Here is a 15,598-nt window from a genome sequence, read left to right as displayed (position 1 = left end):
ATTTATGTAGCAAAAATAGAGGCCTTTGCAAACCAGCTGACATGGTATTTTACTCATGGCAAGCAAGGCATTAGCACATGGGCTGGAGACAAGCTGTCTCTACACAAAAAGAAATAAAACCTACCCAACTGTTTAATGGCACAGAAACAACTCTACAAAAGTTCCCAGAGACATCCCTCAGTCTTTATGTGAAGTAATGTGGCTTTTTCACATTGATGCCATATTCTGCAAGTGCCGGTGTCAGGTCCTCCATAGTCAGCGTGTACTTCTTATCCTGGAGAGACAGGGAGTACAGTCAGTTACAGCAACAACAATCTAAACTGCTGGGCATTCCTCAGCAACCTTGTGGGTTTAGCTTTTTTCCTCTAGAAGTTGTGGTGACCTGTACATCCACAATTCCCAGAATCAGCTGCAGATCAGCGTCTTGGGCATTAACCAGTCCTTAAGTACGAAGCATTTCATTTGCTCTCTGCCCTCAACTGCTCAACAAGCACAGAACCGCACTGAGGGTTCTCAAAGCTACAAATTACATCTCTGTCATAAAGCTCCTGAACCACAAATAGATGGTGACTGGGAGAATTCCCAGAAACTGTTTCTACACACTTACTGCTTGTTTATATTTTTCCTTAAAGCATCAAGAGGATGCAGGGCTACATGGCCCCTGGTCTAATCAAATACAGCAACTCAAACATTCCTGTGAAAGCCACCAAGGCGTAGTCCATGAACTCCACTGCCCGTTTCACTTTCTCACTAGTATCCCTTTTCCCCTGGCAGAGCCTTAGCTTGTTAGCAAGGGTGTCAGGCAGCTGTTCAAGAGCCTTTCAGCAGCACAATAGATTTAAGACTACTTTCTACAACACACATCCCTGCATCGTGTCTTAACTTGCTGCAGCCGCAGGGGAAGACATCTTCCCCCATCAGAGCAGCAGTTCCATCCTTTTCTCACCTTGCTCTTGTTGCGGGAGCTGCCAGAGGCTGTTCCCTTCATCTTGCAGTGCTGCAGTGCATCATTGGCAATGTCAGAAATAAACTTCTGTGCAGCCAGAGAGATCAAACGAATGCTGTCCAGTAAGGAAAGACAAGGGATAACTTTAGACGGAAAGCACTGAGCATCAGCGGGGTTAAAATGATATCTCTCGGGGCCCCAAGCTATCAGACCCCGTACAGGATCCTTAAAGCCATACCCTGCTATACCAGCTGCCACTTACATGCGCGGATCAGAGGCTTCAAATCCTGCTCTGTTCAGGTAATACCCTGTGACAGCATCTGGGATCTGCAGACGAAAAAAAGTTGGAGAAACTCTGTTTCCTTCTTGTGGCTTGCAGGGAGCCCAGATGCCCACTGTCACCAGCGCACAAGGCTGCCTACCAGTCTGTTCCATTACCGTAGGCGTGTAATCCTCCAGCTGCATGAGGAAGTCCACCAGCGGCGTTGTGGAAACCACCGGCTTCACATCCCCGTTGGCCGCGCTAGGAGGCACGTAGACCCCATTGGACATAGCCCCTTCGGAGGGAGCTGCAGCCACTGCAGCAGAGACGGGTACTGCAGGCACAGGGCACTCAGTGGGCAGCTGCCCCCAGCTGCAGCCCTCAGCCCTGCCCCATCCTTCATGGCCACCTGCTTCCCGGGACTCCAGTCACCTGTGGGGCTCTGCCCCCCATAGGCACCAGCAATCATGTGGATGGACACGCTCATGGGCCCCACTCCTGGGGGGGGGACCCCAGAACATAGGGCTCAGGCCCCCCCACGCTCATGGGCCCCACACCTGGGGGGGACCCCAGCACATCGGGCCCTGTCCCCCAGGCCCCCCCACACTCATGGGCCCCACAACTGGGGGGATCCCAGCACATAGGGCCCAGGCCCCCCCCATGCTCATGGGCCCCACACCTGGGGGGGACCCCAGCACATTAGGCACTGTCCCCCAGGCCCCCCCATGCTCATGAGCCCCACACCTGGGGGGGACCCCAGCACATAGGGCCCTGTCCCCCAGGCCCCCCCACGCTCACGGGTCCCACACCTGGGGGGGGACCCCAGCACATCGGGCCCCGCGTCCCGGATGCCCTGCGCTCCTGGCCCAAAACTCAGGGCATCCCACGCTCCAGGCCCCAGCCCCGGCCCTGCGCCGCTGGGGACCGCCCCGTGCATGGGCTGCCCCCCCCCCCGGGCCCCGCTCAGCGCCCCCCGTCCCGGCCCCCCCGGACCCCGCTCCGCCCCACCGCCGCCCGCTCACCGGCGCTCCTCCCGCCCGCCGCGCCGCCCTCGGCCCCCCGCGCCGCGCCGCCCGCCGCGCCCGGGGGCGCCCCGGGGACGCCGCTGCCGCCGGCGGCCGGGCTGGGCTTGTTGTCGGCGGCGGGCGCGGGGGCGGGCGCGGGCGGCGCCGGGGCCGCGGGGGCCGCGGGGGGCTCGGGCTCGGCGCTGCCGCTCATCCGCCCGCCGCGCCGCGCACCGCCGCGCCGCCAAGGCGCCTCCGCCCCGCCGGCCGCGCGTGCGCCGCCGCGCCGCTCCCATTGGCCCCGCCGCCCGCCAGTCCGCCGCCGCCGCGCCGCCCCGCCATTGGCCCCGCCGCCCGCCAGCCCGCCGCGCGCCGCCCGCCATTGGCCCTGCCGCGGCCCCGCCCCGCCCCCCGGCGGCGCCGCGCGGCACAGACGGAGGCGGACACGGGTCGCGCCGCGCCGGGCCTTTATTGCTGCCGCCGCGGCGCCCCGGGACGGAGAGGCGCGGGCAGTGCGCGCCCGGGGCCCGGCCCCGGCCCGGCCCAGCCCCGGCCCAGCCCCCGGTGCGCGGCGCGGCCCGTCAGGGCGCCAGCAGGGCGCGCAGGAGCCGCGGGAAGTTGGGGGTGCCCCAGCCGGTGACCGGGTCCCAGGCGGGGCCGGCGCAGAAGCCCTGTCCCTGCACGGTGCCGTCCAGGCAGGAGAGGTGGCAGCCCTGCGTGACCTGCGGCGACAGGCCTCAGCACGGCCCTCCACCGCCGGGCCCCGGGAGGCCCTGCGACCCGCACGGCACAGGGACCCCCGGGGTGCACCCGGCAGGGCACGGGACCCCCACAACCCAGGAGGGCACAGGGACCCCCGGGGTGCACCCGGCAGGGCATGGGACCCCCACAACCCCGGCAGGGCACAGGGACCCCCGGGGTGCACCCGGCAGGGCATGGGACCCCCACAACCCCGGCAGGGCACAGGGACCCCCGGGGTGCACCCGGCAGGGCACGGGACCCCCACAACCCAGGAGGGCACGGGGACCCCCGGGGTGCACCCCGGCAGGGCACGGGACCCCCACAACCCAGGAGGGCACGGGGACCCCCGGGGTGCACCCCGGCAGGGCACGGGACCCCCACAACCCCGGCAGGGCACGGGGACCCCCGGGGTGCACCCCGGCAGGGCACGGGACCCCCACAACCCCGGCAGGGCACGGGGACCCCCGGGGTGCACCCCGGCAGGGCACGGGGACCCCCACAACCCCGGCAGGGCACAGGGACCCCCGGGGTGCACCCGGCAGGGCACGGGACCCCCACAACCCAGGAGGGCACGGGGACCCCCGGGGTGCACCCCGGCAGGGCACGGGACCCCCACAACCCAGGAGGGCACAGGGACCCCCGGGGTGCACCCCGGCAGGGCACAGGGACCCCTGTGACCCGCACTGCCAGGAGGGATTAGGGACCCGCCCTGCTACTCCCACCCCAGGGGGGCACAGGGAACCCCACGACCCACATGCTGGGAGGGTACGGGGACCCCTGGGGTGCACCCTGGCAGGGCACGGGACCCCCACAACCCAGGAGGACATGGGGACCCTTGGGGTGCACCCCAGCAGGGCATGGGACCCCCACAACCCAGGAGGGCATGGGGACCCCTGGGGTGCACCCCGGCAGGGCACGGGACCCCCAGTGTGCACCCCGGCAGGGCACGGGGGACCCCTGTGACCTGCACTACCAGGAGGGATCAGGGACCCACTCTGCTACCCATACCCAGGGAGAGCATGGGGACCCCCAGGCCACACCCCGGAGGACTTGGGACAAGTGCCCCCCAGACAGGAACAGGACCCCCCATAGCCCAAACCCCACAAGGCCAAGAGGACCCCCCAACGCAGCCCACAGAAAGGCAATGCAGTCACCCTCCAGAACACACCCCCTGCAGAGCAGCGGGGCTCCCCATGCCTGCATCCCCCAGGAAGGCAGTGTGACACCCCCTCCCCCTCCCAGCAGGATGGGGGTCCCCACCCTGCCCCAAAAACAGGAGACCCAGGAGCCCCCCACCAAACAACCCTGCACCAGCCCGGCTGCGCCGGGGCACCCGGGAGGGGAGCCCCAACCCTCTGCCCAACTCACATCATAAAACGCAGCGCCATGCCCCTGCTCCTGCAGCCGGTAGAGCACGGGGTTGAGGAAGCCCAGCGGCGAGAGCCCTTGCTGCAGGCGCCGGTCGTTGATAAGTGCCACCATGCCACCTACCACTGGCGTGGACGCCTACGGAAATCGCACGTGCATCAGAGCCAGGGCAGCAAAGCCAGCGCGCGCTGGCTGGCGCAGGGGGGTGCTCCTTACCGACGTCCCCGACACCCAGGGCAGGGGGATGCGGTTTGTCACCACCCAGTAGTTGTCGGAAAGAGCAGACAGGTCAGGGTAGGCACGGCCACTGCTGTTGTAGTAGGAACTGGGAGGTAGCTTTGAGGCCGAGCGCAGGAAACGCCTCACTGCAGCAGCCTGGAAGGAAGCACCACGAGGAAGGGCAGGACGCTCGCAGCAAGACCCCAGTCCTGCCCTTATTCACCAGCAGTCCCACTTCCCCCGACCCCCAGCCCAGCCCTGGAGCTGCTTAGGCCAACCACAGCCCCAGCATCAGCTCCTGCCCAGTCCCGTGCAACCTGGTGATCCCAGCCAGCAGCCCCTGGGTTCAGCAGAGCAGACACAGCCTCACCTGGTAATCGGGCATGGGGAAAACATTGCTGAAGCCCCCTCCACTAATGTAGTCCGTCACCTCTGCGGTCACCAGGAAGGGGTTCTTGAAGGACGTGCCCCCTACGGTGGTCACATAGGGGCTGTGGGGACAGGAGTGGTGCATGACTGCCTGTGGCCTCCGCTTTGCCTTGCGCACACCCCAAGCCCTCCTCCCCTATTCCCCACCCCTGCGAAGAGGTGCAGGCTCCCCCCCGGTCTCTGAAGTCTGTGAGCCTCCTCCAGTCCTGCCAGTGCTGCTGTCCCTCAGGAGTCACCCTACGTGGCTCAAACCCAGCTCGAGGCAGCAGCCCAGCCATGGTCCCGGGGTTGAAGTGCAAGCAGCAGCTTCCAGCCAGCTACAGGCACGGGCGAGCTACAGCAGCTAGGTCTATGCAGAGCCTGACGCCTTCCACAGGGGCCCAGGTCCACCTCCCCCCAGTTACCTTGAGGCTGGAAAGCTGGGCCGGAAAGTGTGGTTCCCACCAGGCATCCTTCTGCAGCCAGCACCATCATCACCTGCCAGCAGAGACAGGGGTTATTAGGCAGTGTCTGAGCTGTCCCTCTTCCACCAAATGCTTCCAGGAGCGACCTGGAGGAAGGGCTCTCTGCACTCTGTCAAGCTGGGATTCCCACACAGCGGACCTTGGCTGGGAGGCAGAGCCCAGAGGCTCTCAACTGTAGCAGGAAAGATGAGGAGCAACCCAGGGCTGGGTCAACCCTGGCTAGCAGCAGCATAAGCATGCCCTGCTCCTGCTAATTCCAGAGGAGAATTTTCCAGGGCCAGGATTGCCTTCTTGCTTTGTACTTGTCCAACATCCAGCCCAGAGGTTCCCCTGGTGCTGGGGCCCTCGAACATACCTGCACCACGCCGACAATAGCACACACCTGAGGCAAAGAGTATAGTCAGGCCCCGGGCAGCCGCCTTCATGAACTCCACGTTCACACGCTCCAGGTAGGCTAGCGACAGGCTGTCCTCATCATCCCCGTAGCTCACGGAGTGCACCCAGGGCAGTGACGACATGTTGCTGAGCAGCAGCAGCCAGGCCAGGAAAGGCTCCTGGCTCTCATGCCTCCCTGCAGAGACAGAGAAGGGTGGCAGGTTCAGCTCCTCCTGGGACATGGAGTCTCGGAACAGTGGGGTCGGGGGTAGCGAGGGTAGCGGGGGGGTGGCATGCCCCAGCAGCATCGCTAACACCAGAAGGAGCTGGAGGTCCTGCTGGTTCCCGTCCCTTCCTGCAGCAAGCGGATCCACAGCACAGCTCATTTGGAGCTTTCCCATGGGCTCTAGCTGGCAGCACAGCTGATCTCAGGGATTGCCTCACATCTGGAGCAGTGTCCAGCTCTGAGTTCCCCAAAACAAGAGAGATATGGAGCTACTGGAGTAAGTCCAGCAAAGGGCTACTAACACGATTAAGGGACTGGAGCACCTCCCACATGAGGAGAGGCTGAGAGAGCTGGGGCTATTCAGCCTGGAGAAGAGAACACTATGGGGGGGATCTTATCAAAGTGTATAAATACCTGATGGGAGTGCAAAAAAGATGGAGCCAGACTCTTTTCAGTGGTGCCCAGCAAGGGCAATGGGCACAAACTGAAACACAGCAAGTTCCATCTGAACTTAAGGAAAAACTTCTTTACTGTGAGGGTGACTGAGCACTGGAACAGGTTGCCCAGAGAGGCTGTGGAGTCTCCATCCTTGGATATTCAAAAGCCATCCGGACACGGTCCTGGGCAGCCTGCTCTAGGTGACTCTGCTTGAGTGGGGATTAGACTAAATGATGACACTAGCAAGTGTCTCCAGAGGTGCCTCCCAACCGCAATCCTTCTGCGATTCTGTGACACAGGGGATGGCACTGGGCTCCAGCTCAGCCAGGGGCCCTAGTGAAAGGGTCACCCTGAACCTCAGAGCAGGGGATTTACTTTCATTCACCACCTTTCTAAGCATCCATTGCAGGGCTGTAACCACCCTTGCCATCCAGGCAGCGGTGCAGCATTTGCAACCCCCTTCTGAGGCCCCAAACACCCTGGTCTCTGCGCCCACCATGAGCAGAGCTCTCCAGGGCGCTGCCCGCAGGGAAGCCCGTCCTGTCCCTTCCCCTTGCTGGGGGAAAGTTGAATACGTTCCCTGCAAATGGCAGCTCTTTGCTTGTTTTCACACCGAGTTGCCGCTTGCCCTCATGCTGCCCATCCCTGTGGCTTGGCCAGGTCTCTCTGACGTGCCTCCGTGTTGCCTGGGGTCCTGCCTAACCCATCTGATCTCTGCCTGCCTGCAGATGTTGCTATGTCATTTCCCACCTTCTCTGCCTCTTTTCCACATCCAGGAGGTGGAAGCTGTGTGTGCATTGCTTGCCTTCCACCATGAGGAAAATGGAGCTGGTAGTCCTAAATGTGCTCTGTCTTCTGCCCAGCCCGTTCTGATCTGGGATACATCACCCTTCGTCCCACAGTACTGTGGCCATTACTGTGCAGTCTGGTTTGCAGTGCAGTTTCCTCAGATTGCCTTACTCTACCTAACCTGGCAGATTCATGGGCAAGAGATCCGCTTCAACTCCACAGAAAGAGGAGGGGAAAGAAAAAAAAAAAAAAAAAAAAAGAGACACACTTGCTGTGATCTTTCTCCATGAAAAGGTGAAAAGAAAGCAGATTGGAGTAACTGCTTTATACTGTGTAATCAAGCTGTGGAGCTCCTTGCTGCAGGATACTGTGGAAGCTGAAAGTTTGCATGGGTTCAAAAAGCAACTATACCAATCAATGGAAGATGAATCCTCTAACAGCTATTAGAAAATGGCCTCAGCTCCAACTCTGGAAGCCTACAAGGTACATGCCCTTAGCAGTTGGGAAAGCATTCTGGGAATGCACCATAGCCAACCTGCCATTCATGAACACCTCTCCAGCCATTCACCTCCGGTTCTCATCAGAGACAGACACCAGAGAGACTCAGTACATCCATTTTTATGCTCCTTACAGAGAGCAAGTATCTCCCTAAACTGCAGGTAGATGTGTTAGTGCTACAACGGCAAGGAAAGGGAGCACGAAAGAGGTCACAGGGCAGAGCAGACCAGACCAACACCAGAAGAGGGATTGGTACCTGCATTGCTGAAGACCCATGTGGAGATGTTGGCTCCTGTGCTCATGATGTATTCCACATCCAGACTGGCTTCCAGCCCAGCCTTGCCCCAGCCCTGGTGCCCAACCACCTGGTCAACCTGAGAGCGGTGGCCAAAGCTGCTGCCAAAGAGCTGCATAAACTCAGCCACATCCGCCTGGTGGAAATACTGCTCCAGAAACTGGGGGAACAAGGAGCGGACAGTGAGAATTTGTTCTCCTGGCTTGGAAAGCTGGCCCAGCATGGGTCTGTGAAACGCCAGCCGATCCTGTGCTCCCACCAGCTGCTGATGACTCTCCCCACAGCTGTCCCAGGGCCAACAGAGCACCAGAGTGCTGGAGAAGCACCAATGTGCGGAATTCCCACGGCCTACGAGCCTTGGACCTGGATCAGGGCTGTAAGCGGTTACCTGGGCACAGGCCTGGCTGTTGTTCGGCAGCAACCCAATGTCTCCTCCTGTCATGTTGTATCTTTTACGAATGACGGAGGGTGTCACACCCAGATGGAAAGCCATTCTCCCTCCGTGATGCTGCCTTGGCTCCGCTTCCTTCTTGGCCCAGGCTCTGCTGACCACCTTCCTCTCTGCAGGGAACCGGTGCAGACCCCCCACTGGTGTGGAAGCAAACCGGACAAGAAGTAGATATTAGGACCCAAAGCTTTGGCCAGGTAGTATTATAGCCCCTCTGCTTCCTCTTCATCATCCTCACCCAGCCTTCGCACTAAAGAGGGCTGGCCTGCAGCAGGGCTTGGGTGAGCACATCCCCTGCAGCAGCTGACCCCAGAGCTGGGCAGAAGGCAGGGAGCTGCTCCCTCTGGGTTCCTCGCCAATCCTCATAGGTGTTGCCGGGCTACACATCTCGATCTCCCCATTGCCAGGCCATTATCACCAGTTTGGCACCCTACGCTCGCCTTGCGGAATGGCCATGGGACCCCAGGTTTCCTCACATGTGGGAGTCTTCCCACCCCAGAAGCAGCTGCATGTCCCCAGAGATTTTGTTCAGGCTGCACCTGAACACCCAGTGCCTCTCACCCAATCATCCAGGCCTGAGAGCACCACTAAGAAACACTCGTTTTGGACACCGCCTAAATCCTATGCACAGGCAAAGCTCCTCAGATGGGCCTAGAGACAGCCAGCACCACGGCTGGAGAGCCTGCAGTCCTGCCACACCGTCCTCTGGGGCACCGAAACAGGCCGGTCCCAGCTGGCCAGCACTTAACCTCCCGCCCGCACCAGAGTCCGACAGCTCTCTTGTTCCGGACAGCCCTGGGACCCCCCCCTCCATGTAGGTCATACCGAAGTCAATGTGCTCAGCCAGCTCCTCGGGGACGTTGTAGGGCAGTGGGGAACGCACAACACTGCGCCGGCCCTTCACGTAGCGGTGGAACTCGGCCCCTGGCAGGAGGCGCTCAGCCGTGCTGCAACACAGGGACAGCGACAGCGTGGGGCATTCGGGACATCAGGGCTCCGGGTGCAGACTCTGCGCAGCACGTCCGAGCCTGGCGGCTGGGCCAGCAACACGCGCATACTCCACACTGCTTCCCACACCCTTTTTACCCACTCGCTGCTGGGAAGAGTCAGGGGTGAGCTCCACTTCCCACCAGCACAGATCTCGTAAAGCAAAGAGCATCTTCGATATCTGACCAGTTCCCATCAGGGCTGGATGCCACAAAACTGAACCAGAGCATTAGTGCTGCAGGGTCACCTGCAACCCTCTCCCTAGCGCCCCAGCGGGTGCTGAGTGGCTCCAGAAGAAGGAAAGAGGGGGTGCACGGCTGGGCCAAGCACCTAACACATGCAGACAGCTTGTGTTCAGCACTCAAGAGCACCAGACTGCAGCTCCCCCGGCAACTGGGACCAGGAACACGTGAAGCCAGCTCTCAGCTGCAGAGCCCTTGCAGCTCAGGCAGAAATCAGGCTCAGCCCTCTACGTCCCAGCCTGCGCTGCAGAGTCCTGGGGACGAGGACGGCCTCGTGGGCGGCAGCAGGGTCTGGTTTCTCCTGTCCTCACGGGAACGGCGTGGCTGCCGCAGCAGGGCCCAGCCCTGCCCAGGGCTCACCTTGCAGGCATGCGGCACTCCAGGAAATCGAGGGTGCTGACGCTCCTGCAGCTCCCCACACCCTGGCTCTGCAGCCACTTCAGCACAGCCATGAGCGTGGCCAGGGATGGCTGGATGAGGTCCCGCACCTGCTCCAGGGACAGGTACCTGCCTGGGGCGCACAAAGAGGGCCATGAGCACCCTGTGCGCGGGGCCTGGCGCGATGGGCAGGGTGCAGGTGCACAGCCAGTACCGTAGCGCGGCGAGCGGGGGTCCGAGACGGCGTCGACGAACTGGGCGAGGCGCTCCGTGCCTCGCTGCCGGAGGGCGAGGGTCAGCTGCACTTCATGGTCTGGGCCAACACGGCCGGTGGGGGCCCAGCCGGGGGGAACCCTGCGAGAGGCCGTGAGCTGCAGGCAGGCAGGCAGGCAGGCAGCACCAGCACCGTCCCGTCCCGCCCGCCCACAGCACCTACCGGAACGGCTGATCCTGCTCCAGGGCCAGGCCCATGGCGCAGCTCCAGGTGGCTGCGCACAGCACCAGCGCGGCCGGGATCCCCCTGCACCTGCAGGCCAGGCGGTCAGAGGAGAGCAGGCACCGCGCGGAGAGGGCACCAGCCTGCCGCCCCGGGAGGAACAGGGCGGCTGCCAGGCCCTGCCTCCCCGCTATCCCAGGCCGGGCTGCCCCAGCCGCCCCCCCGGGACCCCTTGCCCCAGGCCCGGCCCGGCCGCCTCCCCCGGGGACCCCTTGCCCCAGGCTGGGCCCGGCCCGGCTGCCTCCCCCGGGGATGCCTTGCCCCAGGCCGGGCCAGCCCGCCCCTGCCCGGGCCCCTTTACCCCAGGCCGCGCCGGGCCGCGCCGCCCCCCCGGGCCGCCGCCCCCCCGGGCCGCGCCGCGCCGCCCCAGCAGCCCTTCTCCGGGGGCCCCGTTACCCTACGCCGGGCCGGGCTGGGCCGCCCTACCGACCCCCGTTACCCCGGGCCGGGCCGGGCCGGGCCGGGCCGGGCCGGGCCGGGCGGCGCTGCCCCCGCTGCCCCCGCTGCCCCCCGACGCCCCGTTACCCCCGCGCCATCCCGCCGCCTCCCGCCGCAGCGCCGCGGTCACGTGGAGGCGGCGGCGCACGAGCCCCGTCACGTGACGAGCCCGCCGCCGCGGTCACGTGGAGAGGGGCTGAGGGGGCGGGGCCGGGGGCGGGGGCGGGGCCTCTTCCGGCCCGTCGCGGCGGCGGCGGCGGCGGCGGCGGCGTCTTGTGGAGGGCGCGGCGCGCTCGGGGTGCGCGGGGCCGAAGGGTGGGGGCGGGCGGTGAGTCGCCGCCGTGCCCCGCCGTGCCCGGGGGGCTGCTGCAGGCTGGCGCCGTCGGGGGCAGCCCCTCGGCTCCTGCCCGCGCTTGCTGCGGTGCCTTGAGCGCTCTGCGCCGCTGCTCGGCGGCCGAGCCCGAGGGCAGCTCCGGGAGGGGGTGGGCAGCTGGAGGAGCCGGTGCCCCCGCCGGTGCCTGGGCCGGTTTGGCGCAGCCAGCGTGCTCCTTGTCCCAGCCCTGGTGGCTTTCGCAGGCCTGCTGCGTACCGTGGCTGCAGCAGCTCCCGGTTGCTTTCCTGCTTCCAAGCCGGGAAGAGAAGGGCGATGGGAAAACCACCTGCCTGGCCCAGGCTGCCACCTCTCCCACCCCAGAGCCACAGTGCGGCCATCCAGAGCAGCAGCGGCTGCCGGGGAAGAGGGCCCGGAGGAGCTCTCTGGCCTGAGGAGTAGCACAAGGCGTCACTGGAGAAGTGGGCCGGTGTTTGGATGGCTGCGGAGCAGGTGGAGGTCCTTGGGGCTGGAGCCGCACCTCTAGCCCCGCTGTGCAGGTGGTGCTTTCCTGCTGCGCGCCAGTGCAGCCGAGAGGTGACGGCGGCGTGTGCCCGGGCAGGCAGCGCCCTGCTGCAGAGCTTCAGCCTTGCTGCCTGCGGCTGAGGGGAGGTGGCCAGGAGACACGGCGGGGCACAGCTGGCCTCTGCCCTCTTTACAGAGCCGCCGCTGGTGTCTCACTGACCATGGGACGGTAACCCATGCTCCCTGGCCCCCTCCAAGCCCCTGCCTAGTCTCCAAGGTGCATCCCATGGGCTCCTTCTCCCCCACGCCAAGGCCAGCTCTCCTGTCCTCTAGGAACCCCCCCAGCCCCGTTCCCCTTTCCTGTGGGATGCCAACATTCCCGTTTGGGTGCTGTCCATAGCGTGAGTGCCTGCGCGGAGCCCCGGGGCATTTCTGGTCCCCGCAATTGGAAGCACATGTGGGCCGCGCAGAGTTTCCATGCATGCGGCGCTGTGTGGTTTGCAGCAGCTGGAGCTGGTTGCCCGCCCGAAGCTGCGCAGTTGAGCTCTGCGGGGCCACGGGGACTCACGGGGGAGCCGTGCGGGGAGACAGCAGGCCGGGAGCGCAGGCAGGGGGCTGGCGCCCAGGGAATGGGGGCACCGGGCTGCCTTGCAGGCGGTGAGAGCCAGCGCTGCCGAGAGGCTTCAGAGGAACAGCCCAGCGTCCCCTCACCCCTGCCGGAGCCTTGTCCCTCCACCTTGCTGTTGGGAAGAGCTTTCAGCTGCCATGGGAAGGCTCCTGAGCCATGCGGCAGCAGCTGTCTGCCGGGGCTGGAAGTCACCCTGTCCTGATGCACGCGGGTGGTCCCAAAGCAGGGCTCTGCCCAGCTGGAGCTGGCCCTGTGGGCTGTCCCTCCCCGCTGCCCTAAAGGAAGGGGACGGAGGCGCTCGGGATGCGTGGGGAGGTGCGTGGGGCCCGAGCAGCTGCTGCTGGGCAGTGCACCACTGCTGCGCCCAGGCCGCGTCTGGCTGCTGCCGGCCTGCGCGCTGTGATCCCCGATGCGCAGCGCTCGCTGCTCCCCGGCCCTGCACCCAGCCACCAGCCCTCGCCACGTCCCGGTCCCGCCATCGCCCGGTCCCACCGCCGCCTCGCCGCCTATGCGCTGCCCTGGCCTCCCGTGCCCCAGCCAGGCCCCGTCTCCGCGCGGTGCCGACCCAGCGGCTGCAGGCTGAGGGGACTCGCTGCTGCTCAGCCGCGGCGCGTGTTGGCCGCGGTGCTGGGCAGGGTGTGCTGCCGGAGAGCTGCAGCCCACCCAGCTGTCCAGCTGGTTACAGCTTTGGGCAGGATTTTAAGTGGGGTGAGATTTGCAGGACGTTATTTCCTGGATCTGTCTGGCCAGCAAAGATTAGGGTGCTCTGACAGAGCTAACTGCTCTAACGAGCATCTGCTGTTAGTCTGCTGGGCTGGTGTTTCAGCAGGCAGGGAGCAGAGAGCAGGAGCATCTCATGAAGCTGTCAGGGCGTCCCGGGTGGAGGAGGACCTCCTGGCCCAGCTCCCCGTAGCCCTGCACGCCCTGGGCTTCCTCGGGTACTGCTCCCGCAGACGAAGCAAGTGCGCCCCGGTGCCTACCCACCCCCTCTGGGCAGCCGGGACTGCCTGGGCTCAGGCTGTGCTGGGGGAGGAGAACGGTGTCAGCAAGGTCCTTTCTGCTGGCCAAAGACCCTCCTGGTGCTGGTCAGGATGTGCCGCCAGCAACGGGCCAAGCAGGAGACGGATGATGTCAGGCCACGTTATAAAGGAGCACAGAGGAACAGTGGCAGGAAGGGGGGACCCTCCCCTGCCATATGCATACGTGTGGATGTGGATTGCACACGTGTGTTTGTGTATCCTTGGGGCCACTGTGTGTCCGCTGGGAACACATGCCCAGCCACGCTACTGGTGGACCTGAGGCCGCGGAGCTGTGGCAACCTCACCTCCGTTGGCTGCCAGATTCAGCAGCCTCTAACAAGAGGGGCCTGCGTGGTGCAATCATGAACGAGTGTGTGTGTGTGTGTGTGTGTGGCCTGGCCACAGGCAGTGGCCGAGCCAGGGCCATGCATGCAGCAATGTGCGTGCACTGCAACAACGCGCGTGCATGGCAGCAATGCGTGTGCACTGCAACAACGCGCGTACACTGCAACAACACGCGTGCACTGCAGCAATGTGTGTGCACTGCAACAACGCGCGTACACTGCAACAACGCGCGTGCACTGCAGCAATGCGTGTGCACTGCAGCAATGCGTGTGCAGCACAGCAATGCGTGTGCACTGCAGCAATGTGTGTGCACTGCAGCAGTGCGTGTGCAGCGCAGCAGTGCGTGTGCACTGCAGCAATGCGTGTGCACTGCAGCCCATGCAGCCGCCCTGCAGAGCTGCCCCCGCGTGCCACCGGAGGAGTCAGGGCACCTGGGCTGGGCCAGCGGTGCTGTGCTCAGGCTCTTCACGTCCTCCGCTGTGCTCGAGGCTGAAATACCCACACCTCACGTGCCGGCCGAACGCGTTGCTGAGGCTGAGGTCAGGCACCCTCGGCCGGGCAGCAGGGCTGCCACAAGGGCCAAACCCAGCCCCGGCCGCAGCAGGGCCTGGCCCTCCTGCCCAGGCAAGCGCCCAGAGCCAAGCGCAGGCGCAGACCCCGCCTGGGGGCCTGGGGGCAGAGGGCGTCTCAGGCCAGCGAGCCCCTGCCGAGCCCCGCAGGGCCTGGGCCTTCTCCCGCCCCGCCAGCGCCTCCCCCAGCACCGGCACCAGCAGCAGCAACCGTGCTCATCTCTGTACAAACAAACAAGTGTGGTTTATTAAGGCATTTCTTTGAAAGTTGGCACTTGGGTCCAGGCCGTGCTGGAGCAGCCCGGTGCGCAGGCCGATGAGCAGCGCCCAATACATGCAGCTCAGCGAGACACGATACAAAAGGTACAAACAAAGTAGAAAACGGGAATCGTAGTACAATGTGTAAAAATAAATAACTGGAGGCTTGGCTCCCAGCTGGGCCGGGCAGCCCGTGCTGCGTCCCCCGGCCCAGAGAGGGACTGCCGCGTGTCCGACCCTCCCGCGGGGCTCGTGGGGACGACCCCTCGGAGCCTGCCCCAAGCGCGCGCGGGGGACAGAGCCACGGGGCCGCCGGCCCGCGCAGGGCTCGGCCAAGAGAGGCGCCGGGCCGCCGTCCCCAGGGCTGGCTTGGCCGCCCCGCGTGGCCCCACGCCGTGCAGGCCGGGCCCTGCGGAGCCCCGGTGCCATCATCACCCCTGCGGACCCCTGTCCTGCAGCGCTGCCCTGTGCCCTGGGCAGCTCCCGCGGCCGCCGGCACGGCGGCACCAGGGCGCAGCAAGGTGCCCGCTGCGTGGGGACAGCTGCGGTGAGGGGACGCCGGTGGCACGGGGACAGCCACGGCACGGGGACAGCCGCGGTGAGGGGACGTCAGTGGCACGGGGACAGCCACGGCACGGGGACAGCCGCGGTGAGGGGACGCCGGTGGCACGGGGACAGCCACGGCACGGGGACAGCCGCGGTGAGGGATGCCGGCGGCACGGGGACAGCCACGGCACGGGGACAGTTGCGGTGAGGGGACACCAGCGGCACGGGGATGCCCATGGCCCCGGCTGGGCTGGGGGCTGTGGCACGTGCGTGCAGAGGTTTGGGGCTGAAACGCTGACAGAGATGGGGGCGGCGGTGACAGATGGCTCTGAGCTGGGAATAACAGAGGGGAGTG

At 64.9% G+C, this 15,598-nt stretch overlaps 2 protein-coding genes across 2 annotated transcripts; both read right to left on the bottom strand.

The window, feature by feature from the left end:
* Positions 1-121: 121 nt before the first annotated feature.
* Positions 122-2,426, bottom strand: TAF10 (TATA-box binding protein associated factor 10). The gene is made up of 5 exons (XM_067301438.1): positions 2,231-2,426; positions 1,385-1,542; positions 1,209-1,273; positions 947-1,061; positions 122-274 (listed from the first exon to the last, which is right to left on the bottom strand). The coding sequence occupies exons 1-5, from the start codon at positions 2,424-2,426 to the stop codon at positions 185-187; spliced, it is 624 nt and encodes a 207-aa protein (XP_067157539.1). The 3' UTR covers positions 122-184.
* Positions 2,427-2,730: 304 nt separating this feature from the next.
* TPP1 (tripeptidyl peptidase 1) lies at positions 2,731-11,203 on the bottom strand. Its single transcript, XM_067301247.1, has 13 exons — positions 11,131-11,203; positions 10,546-10,635; positions 10,324-10,463; positions 10,092-10,242; positions 9,328-9,449; positions 8,443-8,642; positions 8,016-8,214; positions 5,816-6,004; positions 5,374-5,446; positions 4,911-5,031; positions 4,538-4,696; positions 4,322-4,459; positions 2,731-2,934 (listed from the first exon to the last, which is right to left on the bottom strand). The coding sequence occupies exons 1-13, from the start codon at positions 11,139-11,141 to the stop codon at positions 2,794-2,796; spliced, it is 1,734 nt and encodes a 577-aa protein (XP_067157348.1). The 5' UTR covers positions 11,142-11,203; the 3' UTR covers positions 2,731-2,793.
* Positions 11,204-15,598: the final 4,395 nt, after the last annotated feature.

The sequence above is a fragment of the Apteryx mantelli genome, chromosome 1, assembly GCF_036417845.1.
Source record: "Apteryx mantelli isolate bAptMan1 chromosome 1, bAptMan1.hap1, whole genome shotgun sequence".
Taxonomy (NCBI): Eukaryota; Metazoa; Chordata; class Aves; order Apterygiformes; family Apterygidae; genus Apteryx; species Apteryx mantelli.
Note: the sequence above shows the minus strand (reverse complement) of the source record. Positions and strands in the feature narration are given on the sequence as shown.

What these genes read in the sequence shown, in the direction of transcription:
- TPP1 (XM_067301247.1), bottom strand. An exon ending in ATGGGTCTTCAGCAATGCAG is followed by an intron (nt 6,005 to 8,015) that starts GTACCAATCCCT and finishes CTGTCTCTGCAG; the next exon opens with GGAGGCATGAGAGCCAGGAG. An exon ending in ATGGCGCTGCGTTTTATGAT is followed by an intron (nt 2,935 to 4,321) that starts GTGAGTTGGGCA and finishes CTGTCGCCGCAG; the next exon opens with GTCACGCAGGGCTGCCACCT.
- TAF10 (XM_067301438.1), bottom strand. Translation starts at nt 2,426, where the DNA reads ATGAGCGGCAGCGCCGAGCCCGAGCCCCCCGCGGCCCCCGCGGCCCCG. An exon ending in GGCGGGCGGGAGGAGCGCCG is followed by an intron (nt 1,543 to 2,230) that starts GTGAGCGGGCGG and finishes CTGTGCCTGCAG; the next exon opens with TACCCGTCTCTGCTGCAGTG. An exon ending in GCTCCCGCAACAAGAGCAAG is followed by an intron (nt 275 to 946) that starts GTGAGAAAAGGA and finishes CTGTCTCTCCAG; the next exon opens with GATAAGAAGTACACGCTGAC.